Source organism: Pecten maximus, chromosome 14, assembly GCF_902652985.1.
Source record: "Pecten maximus chromosome 14, xPecMax1.1, whole genome shotgun sequence".
NCBI lineage: Eukaryota > Metazoa > Mollusca > Bivalvia > Pectinida > Pectinidae > Pecten > Pecten maximus.
This window is the reverse complement of record NC_047028.1, coordinates 14,203,685-14,215,860: the sequence shown is the minus strand read 5'-3', so window position 1 is coordinate 14,215,860 and position 12,176 is coordinate 14,203,685. Positions and strand designations below refer to the sequence as shown.

General features: G+C 34.2%; 1 protein-coding gene across 5 annotated transcripts in view; it reads left to right on the top strand.

Annotated features, from left to right (window-relative positions):
• Positions 1–5,948, top strand: part of LOC117342174 (neutral cholesterol ester hydrolase 1-like) — a 52,252-nt gene extending 46,304 nt beyond the window's left edge. For all 5 annotated transcript variants that reach the window (XM_033904202.1, XM_033904197.1, XM_033904203.1 and 2 more), the window contains exons 2-7: positions 1,520–1,734; positions 2,229–2,348; positions 2,490–2,607; positions 3,115–3,178; positions 3,516–3,637; positions 3,844–5,948. In XM_033904202.1, coding sequence (XP_033760093.1) covers positions 1,585–1,734; positions 2,229–2,348; positions 2,490–2,607; positions 3,115–3,178; positions 3,516–3,637; positions 3,844–4,508 — 1,239 coding nt within the window. In that variant the 5' untranslated portion in view covers positions 1,520–1,584 and the 3' untranslated portion in view covers positions 4,509–5,948. The remainder of the gene's footprint in view (positions 1–1,519; positions 1,735–2,228; positions 2,349–2,489; positions 2,608–3,114; positions 3,179–3,515; positions 3,638–3,843) is intronic.
• The last annotated feature ends 6,228 nt before the right edge of the window (positions 5,949–12,176 follow it).

Sequence of the window (12,176 nt, the reverse complement as noted above, 5' to 3'; positions counted from 1 at the left end):
CAGAAACTGATGTGTGAAATTGATCAATTTTGTTATATAAGGGGCTTACAAATCTGATTAAACAACTAACTGGAAACTCAGAACGGTTAACCGATTTAAAACTACGTTATTTATTGATAAATGTTTTTGTTTAAAACTCGAGTGTTAGTCCACAAAGAAGCAACAGCTGACTGCATCAATAAAATAAATAGAATATTCTAGAAAAAAAAGCTACACCAAAGTAACTAACTTTTCTTGATGAAGTGTATCAATAGGTCGGTTCCCTGGAGAAAAGTCATCAACTGACTGTACATGTACATGTTCCAGACACTCGCGATGACCTCTGATACTTCCCTGTTATAAACGTAATACTAACAGTAGAAGGGAGGTAACCCATTAATAAAATTATATTTGAAGTGGTTATCCAAATTCTTATTCAATAATAACAGTATTAACGATTAACTGATTAACCGCTGTCAATCCTACTTATACAAAATGTATATGATAATTATAAACACTCGATTACCGGGATCACATTGTCTAAGTTCTCCTGAACAACCAATGCCGCGTTACAGTAATGACCTTGCAGTGTACGGCGAATAAGCATATTTTGATCAATTGTTGCCAAATTTCATCCATATGTTGCATAGTTGTATTTCCTAATGACTTCCTTCGAATGTGTTTGGCGTTTGTGTTTTCTCAAAAGAGCACGGCAGTATAGAAAAAATATATATGATCTGTGTCTGCCTAATCTCGTATCTTATGTGTTCCAATGATCACTGCGGATTAAATTTTGAGACGTCATAAAGAAAGGAAATATTAAGTAAAATAACTCTCGAAACCAGAAATGTCTGGTGCTTCACGCGATATTTTACGCAAAATGACATCATATCAGATTGAGGAAACAGTCAGATTGAAGAGTTTAGAAAATACTAACGTATTTTTAGAAATATTTTTGACCGTATTACGCAAGAGATCATGAGCGTAATATCCGTGTTTCGTTCTTGACTAAGACTATCCATTTGTATACTACCTCCCCATGGAAATGATATTTATTAATTCTTGAAAGAATATAAAGAAGACAAACACACCATTTGTGGTAATTCCCCATAGGTATAGGTCTCTCGGTGAAGTGTTGGATTATTTATAAGTAGTGTGTAATACGCATGTAACTGTAAAACCCGACATTGTAGGATGGAAACTGAAGGTGGATAGCTTCGATCTTTCCACCTCCACGTTTACATATTTTATGACCATACATTGAAATGTTTCACCCACGTTCAGGCGTTGTCTTACTATTATGATCTCCGCTGCGCGACACGGGAGTTGTGGGAGTATATATTATAAAACAAATTACGCATACTAGACCTACCGCTTCTGGACAAAACAACAAAATCACCCTCCGGACCGACAGAAGCATAACTTTGTTATGCAGTGAACATGTGTGCTGGTTTATTACGTACATGAAGACTTTGGGCGTTCTGTTGGTTTACTTTAATAAATAAAAGCAAACAATTAAAATATTTGTATTTTGTTCCAGGTCACGCTAGCGTGCAGCTCTTAAGCAGGGCGTTGGTGGAAATCCGATTGTCCGGAGCGTCTAGAATGGCCGGATTCAGCCGGAATACGTACCTGCTTTGCGGAGGCCTCCTCGTTACCTTGGCACTTTATCTCCATACCCCTTTTCCAAATGAGGCTGCGGAACCATGGAAACAACGAGTAACGTCGGCTTCTGTTCGAATTGTTAATGATTTGGTGAGCTTTCCTGGCATGTTACATTTACAACCTTAATATCCGTGATAATTTGTATTATATTAGTCAACCGTGTTCGTACTCTTCGACAGCATTTATGATACAGATAATTGTATTCGTAAACTATTGGTACAGTTCAGTATAGTTATGACAAGTATAAACACATTCTGTACTGAATTTTCATGAATGGTACTTCATCACTATCAATGCAGAACACAAAAGTGATCGGAATGAATATATATCAACATTATTCAAATGACATTCCGTAATTGAAAAAGTGTATAAAAACGACAATGGCACACTCAATCAACAAATTTCTACAGAATAAAAAAAACGATAATATGCCTATAAGTGAAATTCAAATAGATGATAATGATATGCTGATGTTCACTGACTTAATCACTCGGTAGAAAACCCTACCTACATATTTAGAGAGGTATCGGTGCACTGTAGTCTTAACAGGACTGTTAGTCATTTATTGTTTTCTGTTTGGATAGAGTGTACTGGGCCAGCTGCTTGGTATAGCGTCCTCTGTCAACATATCACGTTTCCTGACTGAGAACATCAAACACCTCAACATTGCTTCCCTGCAATCAGAAATCCTACAAAACGTACAGGTGAGAGTACATGCTCAATAACATTATCATTATTGAAATAATATTAAAAAAATTGAGAATGATGCCGAAGAATATTGTTGTTTCATTGTTCGAAATGAATGGTTTATAGTTTTAGTGCATTTTTTGTATCTTTCATCTTAGATAACAGAAGATACATTTGACGGAGTACCTGTGAGGGTATATAAACCTGCAGGTGTACAGAAACTACTTCCGGGTATCGTACATATCCACGGTGGAGGATGGGCTCTCCTTAGTGTAGGTAAGTATCATTGGATTCATACCGATAAGTATCACACCTTATGATCGCTACTCTTCTATACTACTCTAACAGCATCTGATATCGTGCATCAATAATCAGCCTCCTACATACATATAAGATACGACTGGCATAAATATCCTTTAATTATAAAACACTTAGTTTTACGACAGAACTACCGAATAATCGTATTTGTTTTGTGCTGGTTATGTATATGTCCTTACGACGACGGCAACTTGTTCAGTTACATGTAACAGATACACAAAACAGAACTGTCCTAATGCTGTTGGTCTGTACCACAAAATATGAGTAACCACAGCCACATTTGTTTCCATTTCAAACTGTATATACATTAGTGCACAAATATATTTTCTATTTTTAAGATATTTCGTTTGTTTGATGTCGCTCTGTTTTACGCCCATTTTTACAATTGTTTTGGCCCAATGACCTTTTCATTATTGTTGGGCTGTTATGGATATAATAATGATAATAATAATTAATTCTTTTCAGATGCTTACCATGCATTTACTGTGGAACTGGCTCTCAAAGCTGAGGCGATCGTAGTTTCTGTTGAGTACGTATCATATGACAGCAAGAATATACCTATTACTTTTACCAAATATACCATAGCTAAAAGTACATAGGAAATCTGGATATTTTCATGCTCTATTTCTCAAATGATTTTCTTTGTTAACATGTGCATCACAACAATATGTAATCCATTGTACGTGGTTATATTCTCGATTGCATACCGATGATTCAGTAAGCATGAAACATACATTCCCCTGCAGCAACAACAGTTCACCTTTAAAATGAATAGATTGTAAATTACGTGGTAGAGTGTCTAGCTTTAATTCACATAATGATTCCACTGGGATTTTTGTATGTGTATTTATCGATTGTATTTACAGGTACAGGTTGTCACCTGAACATCTATTTCCTATTCCACTGGACGACTGTGTTACTGCTACAAAATACATCATACAAAACGCAGAGAAACTTGGAGTTGACAGCTCTAGAGTGGCTGTAATGGGTAGGAAGCTTTAAGAACTTTAACATATATTTCTAATGGTAATACCGTGCAATCGTTAGAGAGAATATGAAATACGAGAGTTAATTCATAACCAGAATCCACGTCAAATAATATTCCATTATTAATTATTTATGAACATTTTTATTTACGTCTTTATATTGATATATTTGTGAGTCACTTTATCGAGTACTTGTGACATGTTTTAGGTGACAGTGCCGGTGGTAACCTCGCCATGGCTGTATCGTTGCGAATGAAATCTGAAACACAGATTCCAAAGCTTAAGGTTCAAGCCCTACTATATCCAGCCCTGCAGGCTATGGATTTCAACACGCCGTCTTACCAACAGTACAGTCAAAAGCTGCGAAAGTGTCCCTCTTTTGCTACGAAAGAGATCCTTGTACGATACTGGCAACTGTATGCATTCGGACACGATGGCTATACATCAGACTTTTATGTGAACAACCACACAACTATGGCCTTGAAGAGGTCCAAGTATGCTGAATATGTCAATCAAAAACATCTACCTCCAAAATACCTCTTCGACAAGGATACTAAGGCTGCAGCAAAACTACTGGAAAATGGAAACATCGCAAAGAAAATTGAAAGCATCATAACAAATCCGTATTTTGCCCCATTAATGGCGTCAGACGACGATTTACGGGAATTGCCAAAAACCTACATCATGACAGCAGAATATGACTGCCTTCGTGATGATGGTTGGATCCTTGCTGACCGCTTAAAGACTCTCCAACATAGCTATGAACACGCCCATTACGATGGGTATGAACACGGATTCGCTTTAATGCTCCATTATGATGTTCATGGGAAATTTATGGATAATGTTGTTCAGTATTTCCGCAAAAATCTATAATTGTGCTGTCATGTTATCATTAATTCAAAATAATCATATATATGTGTAGAAAAGATTTGTTTTGCGTAAATCATGTCAAGTTTTCTTTTTCTAGAAAGTATTTTATTTATATGGTTTTGTTAATAATTATTTAAGAACATTAAAATCGAATCAATGTGGCCATGGTAACGGGTAATTGACTGCAACGCTAAATAAAGGCTAAACGGTAAAACCACAGTCGCATAAGATAACCTATCATTCGCGGGTTTATGTTTATCAAGCTTGTTAAAAGGCAACTTAAGCATCTGCATAATATAGGAACATTCCAAATGAGTATTTCTGCAATGTCCATTTTGATATCGCCATTGTGCATAAACTACTATATACGGTTGAATAACTTGTCACCGAGTCGCCTGTGGAACCTAATATTTTATTCAAATCTTTCGACATATGCGTGCATAACTGTCTACCTCAGGTTATATTGTGTGTAATTGCAGTGTGATTGAGAAGTGATGTAAGTGTAACTATTGATGAAATTATCTCGAACGGTATGGTCATGCTTGTGAGAAGGAACACAGTTTATTATCGCTGCTTAAATAATGATTATCGGTTTCCTTGTATGTATGTTGTAAGATACAGATATAATACATTTTCGTACCCGACGTCCCATAATCTGTATGTTATACATTTATGTACATATGATAACATCATTGCAAAATATTTCGATGACAAATCGTATCCAAGGTATGTCCACATTCTATAATGTCTTATGTGCCAAATTATCTTTTGATTACATTAACAACTGTTTAATACAGTTTCCAGTTTGTCTGTTAAGAAATGATATAAACAGAACGAGAGCGGTGCTAAAGTGAGTAATACTTCAATGCTACACCTGCTAACAACATTACTGTATTATCGATAATATCCTTAACATATACTGAAATGACGCGTATTATACACGATAAACGAGTATGATATGCTTATTGTACTGTGGATATTGAGCTCTTAAAACGTATCCGTAGAAAGAAATCGGCTGACTTCATTTTGTCTTATGAATAATTGTTTCTGAGTAACAATTCAGAATATGTACAGTATGTTCAGAGTATCATCAAATAAAAATAAAACACGTATTAAAAAGAAAGATTTTACACGATATTCGATACTCATTTTCATGATGAATACTCCACAATAATTTAACAATTAAAACAGTTGATCTTCTTTCAGGATATTAATCTTACCTCAGACACACGTACATGTAACAGAACATATAACAAATTAAGTATATTTTTTGTAATCTGTGATGTTTAAGCTATTATATTCGAAATGTGTTTAATGTTAACTGTGATTTATTACAATGTATGATATTTAATAGAAGAGTTCATTGTTAATGTTATATAAATGTTAAATACATCAGTAATGAATTGTTTGAATGGAAATAAAATCTTATTGTTTAATTGTTCTCATTTATATCTTATCTTTTTTTATAAGCTGCTGTCATCACAATTATAGAGACATATTAATTTGACCGTTTAGGTAATATTGAAAAATGGTATCTATAGTAAGTATCAGTTAGCTTGAATAAACACAATATGTGAGTACGTGAATGTCTACATTATATTTCATCAGATTCACACTGAAAGTAGGAAGAAACTATATCGCTGTCAATAAATAGCATACTTTAGTGATGTTAATAATTATAGTAATTATAGTATTACAAGCTAACCGATAATAAGTATTTATAAATTAAAGTATTTAAAATGTTGCCGTTATCCATCTATGTAAAGAATACATAAAAGAAGTATTATGTGACCAGTAACATTGGGTTCTAATACTTTTTCATGTAGGGAAAGCATGGTCTTTCATTGATATGTACAGTATTTTTCTATCTTCAGTTACATTATCTTTTACATTTGTCTTTCAAATCTGAAGCTACATGTCGTGTTCCAAGCAACTGGTTTTCATTTGACAGAAATAGTGACATTGACCTTTGACATCTGAGTATGAAAGAGTACTTAAGGTATTGTGCAGCAACCAAATAAGAGGCCATATCACCTTCTTCTCTGGACCTCTTTTTGATACTGAGAAAAAAGGGGTTAAACAATTAAACATATTTGACGACTGTGACCTTGAATTTTGTAACACTTCACCAGCATACTACAGGCCCAATACCAGGTATCTTGGCCTCAAGGTTATTCAGTTGAAGATTTCAAGGTTTTTTGCACGTCTGGCTCCAGTGGTCTTTAATGAAGGTAAATGCCATTCATTAAAACAAACCTATAGCAGCATTCAAAATTTGGTACAATCACTACAGAATGCATGTGCATTTGAATTGTTGAATTGTCCTTTTGTGTCCCACCCCTCCTCCTTGGGAGCCAGCATAGTGCCTCAAGATTCTTAAACAAAATTAGACCAGCCAAATAATGCCCAAGACCAAGTTTGAAAAGATCATCAAGTAAGCCATACAGAAGAAAAACAATTGAACCAGAATGTTATCTTGGACTACTGTGCAGAATATGTGCTGATCTGACAGATCCGTCAATTCAAGATGTCTTAACCAAACAAAAGATTTTATTAAAATTATTGTTAAAAAGGAATAAGCAGAGCATTTCTATATATATATACATTGTATGTTACAGAGACATGCAAAATATTGATGTACATGATATGTATTGAAAAACAAAAAGTAAATTTTGAAAATCAAAAGCCACTAAATATGTCAATTGTTTAACCAAAAAGAAACTGGAAACAAATAAATGAGATGAAACTTTTGAAGATATTTAATAGAAGGAAGTGTAAAGACTCATGTGAGAGACTATAACCACAGAGATATTATCAAAAGAAATGAAACTAATTTTAAGTATACAAATAAGCAAGTGTAAACCTTGTTATATAGGATATATATCTGATGAATATGTCCACTCTCCCCAACAATTGAATGTAAAACAACCATACTAATAAAATGTTAAAATCTTACCTACATGGAAACTAAAATGGATTTGTAAAGTTTCACCTTTTTGTACCTTCTAGATCTCTTGATCTGGATGAATTGGAGAAATGAAGTCAATGCAACTCAATACAATATTCTATTCCATTTTTCACCCACTTTCAAATATCATCAGATGTATATGAGGTGTAGAACAATTGGAAACAAAATTATATATGAATGGCAATCTGCTAGAATAAGATGTATAGGAAAGAAAACAAAGAGGCATAACTCTTCAAATTAGTGACAATCCAACCCTTAATTTAGAATATGATCATCTGTCATTTGAGAATGTATTCCTAAACCAAAGTCAACAACTGTATGAGAGCTTGTCAGTGTCTAACTTCCGGTGGTAGGGCAAGAGGAAACTCTGAATATTCATTTATTAGTCTCATCAAAGCCAAAGGTCTTTGACCTGTTAGAAGGTTAGGTTGCCAGATCTATTGATAAATAAAATCTGACATCATGTGTATTGAAATCAGACCAAAAGTAATGCAGTATCATGTCAACAAGTATTTTTGTATTGATACACCAAATAGGTTAATATGAATGTTTAAAAAATATTTCTTATTACTGCAAACACATACATGTATATTCTACAATTATTTCAATTACAGATTTGGGAAATGAAGGAAATATTTCTATGTTCGAGTGGATTCAAGAAATAATATATAACACAGTACTCAAAAAGTAATGTAATAATTGTGAAAATGTCACAGAAACATGTCAACAAACAATATAATGTGGAGCGCAATAATGGATTTTGAAAGCTAAATTCTTACTGTAGTCAATGCAAGTTGTCAAGAATCATATTCTTTTATAAACTTGACTCAAAAAATCTCTGCAAGGATTTATAAAACAATAACATAATACATCGAAGCTGGTAATTGTGTAAAATGAACTTAATTCTATATCTTCATAATTAATGTGTTTATATGGGCCATCAGAACTGACTGAGAAAAACCAAATTCCATTCTTTTGAAATTTGTTGTTGACAGTTCTCTGATTAATAACCAAAGTTGATTTTTTTTTTAATTTCACATTTTCATCACTTCAGCTAATATACCAAATACAGTAAAAACTTTGTCTCTACTAACCCGTCCGACTCTAAAAAAAAATCTTGCATGCTTTTTTTCCCAAAAAATTCAGTGTTTTTGGTAATGCAAATATTTTATAAGAATGTGTAGTTCATTCCTGTTTAAACATCAATCCTGGTCAGTAATACAAGGTATGTTTAAAGCGATTACACTTAATATTTCGGGAAATATTCTCTGTTTTTATATGATCAAATGAAAGAGATTAAATTGATAAATATCTTCTTCATCTAAATGACAACCAAGGGAAAGACATAGGTTGCCAGTGATGGAACAATCTCAATTTTTTTTAAAAAGTTTTCCACATTACTGGTAATATATACCACAAGGAGACAAACACAAACATACCACAGACTCCTGAAACATGTATTAAGTGCACCAGTGACCAGGTAGCTGAGTGGTAAAGTGTAAGTCTAGAGTTTGCAGGGTACATTATGTATGTCTGTTTACCCTGTAACTCAGTAAAACTGTGACAGGTTATGAGTCATAGAGTACCAAGACATGTTACTATTGTATGAGTATGAGTCAAAGGGTTTGTCCCCTTTAAGCTTCGAATTCTCGTTTATATGACCACCGGGGATGTCATTTTTGCCAAATTTTAATCAAGCCCCCCCCCCCCCCCCCCCCCCCCCCCCCCCCAAAAAAAAAACCGTCGCAAAATACATGTAGACTGTAACTAATTCTCATGTCCCTGTGGGTAAACATAAGCATGAAGTCAATACAGAGAGGTGGAGTCACAACGTCCCAGAAGCAGAGACGTGTATATCATATACACGTCTCTGCCAGAAGATAGAAAATTGTAGTAATACAGAGGAATCTGCCGTTTCTACAAAGGAATACGTAGTAACGTGACCCTGTGGTCAGGGTCAGCTGATCATGAGGGTAGTCAGATCAGACCTGCAGACCAGTCATAATATCAATTGTAAACAAAGATGCGCTGAACATGAGAGGTACAAATATTCTTAATAGACAAAATCAGCGGATAAGTAATTATATTAATATGGTTGTGAAGATGAATTATTTATATGATCATATCTGTAAACTGTAAAACGAAAGTAGGTCTACCGTCTAGCCAAACTACTAGATGAAGCAACTACTGCTATTTCGCAATAACTGTTCATTTTACTTGATACGATAGCGATAAACAAAATCAGTGTTACCTTCCGTTGTATTTTAGTACATTGGTGTCTCAAAAAATGAGAAAATAAGCCGGTATAACGTTCAATGATCTTCTGTTTTTATTATCGTCATGCCCGTTTTCCGGGTCACGTTCTAATAGCATGTCGGTTTCCGGTTACGTCATCAAATTCATTTCCCGCGAATTTATTGGGAAATCTAAATTAACACTCAAAATGAAATGAAGTGAAAGAAATAAAAAATGTCAAAATAAAAATATTTTGATCAGTATTTAGTGCAACATTAAATTTTCACTGTAAACAAATGCTACGATTTGCTAACCAAAAGAATCAGTAATTGAAATCAAATTATTTTAAAATCCATATTTCGTTTCTATAATAATCTTAAAATTTGCATCACAAGATCGTTTAGAAGCTTTGCAGTACTGACTCTTTCAAACGCACAGATGCTTTGATTTGAGCAAAGATGGCGATCTGAAGCTGTGAGGCGGTTTGGATTGGAAATAAAATGCGTATATTTCGGCAAGTTAACATCGTACAATGTCCCCGTATGGTCAAATCATCTAATTTTTTCATTATGTATTCAGAACAGTTGTTGTTTAGTCGCTACGGTCATTAACATAAAAATTCGGATTATTATATAAATACTTATTTAATAATAATTGTATTTTAGCCAATCCTACAAAAACAAGTCCTACAAACTGTAACAATTTTTATTTATCTATTAGAATTACGATGAAAATCCCACATCTCATCGAAGATTTTGGGTCGCGTGCTTCTGTTCTGAGAGACAAATCACTTTCTTGCCGGCGTGTAAAAACAATGCACTTTCATTTTGTGAATCGCGTAACATTGTTATAAACGTATATACACACAAGTGAAAGATCCGCTTTATGTGCTAATAAAAATACCAGTATAATGCAGACAGTTTAGAAAACATGCAAGATCTGACAGAACACTGACACTCCCGATAGCACCGAGCGCATGACCTAAGTAGCGCAGTAGGTCTAACGTTAGCTGTATCTCGAATACCATGCTTGATACCATTTTAGTGGTCACAGAAAATAAACCTCAATTTCAACACTATTTAATAACACAAAACAGACTGGTAGCAGCAGTATGCTATATATCGTGCACAAGGCCACATTATTATCGTAATTTGACTCGTAATGATTATAAATCTAAACATATGGAGGACACAGGTTTCCGGCCGTCGAATACCGCCAATTTTCAAATCAATGTTTCTTTACTTACTATTATCAGAATATACATCTCAGAACGCCAGTGCGACAATTAAATCCAATATTTCAAGAACACCATATACATCATCAGCTAATCTGCGACAAAAATCCTCATTATTACACTTTTTCTCGAGCTCTGAATATCCTGGCTATTAGTCTGCAACACATACGGTCGCAGGGGTTCGGCGTTAAAATTTGAGTTACAAATCACATCTATAAATAATCGCAAGACTAAAAATCCAACATTCATTCAAATGAAAAAAACCTTACAAAATTGATTTTTACACTTTAGGCTTTAGAGAGTATATAAACACTGTTTTTTAATGTTGTGATATTGTACTGAACTGTCGTCACGTTAACCTTGTGCTCATTTTTTTAACCGAGTCCCTGTGTCTCGAGTGACCAAATCACACACATACTATACTGTCAACACTGCACTTTTAATTCGTATTTATATGGGTATTGCTAAGTTCTTATTATACAATATCATAAATATTTGTTATAAATGAATATGTTACCTTGCAAATATCGTATTTATGTGTATCAACATCGTACTAAGCAAAACGTGTATGGGACTATATCTTGTGTTGCATTGCCGACGAGAAATGCTGACTGTCTGCTGTTCCACTACTGTGCACACATGTACGATAATCAAAACAATGTTACAACGTGACGCACTTACGCCACACGGTTGCGACCGAATTTTGCAATCTGGTACATAAACTGCTTCACTTCATTTGCACGAGGTTCACTTCCCTTCATCAGTCCATGCAAGCAACAAAATTGACAATCAATCATTAAGTGAACGAGATATATAAAGAGGATATCTAACAGTTTCTTCAGTAATATATATAGAATATAGTTCACGAGTATGGCTGTTATTTTGAAATTTTTCATGAGTGCGTATTAATGAAGATACTGTTAGAAATGCAGTTTATTGCATTTTGCCAGTGAAATATAGAAATTTATCAAACTAATAAAGCTTATATTTTCACTGCAGCGATGAGGAGTGAAAATGTAAGATTTTGCAATGAAAATATAAGTTTTACAGTGAAAATATAAGTTTTCCGTTTTTGACCGATCAGAGCGAACCATATTGAAACTTGCCGACTTTTCCAATCGAAGCGAAGATAGATAAATTGGTTATTTTACTGTATTTCTGAAATATTCAGACTAGTTTTTGACAAAATGCTAACTTGACGTTAGCTATTCATGCACAGATTCTCCGATAACAG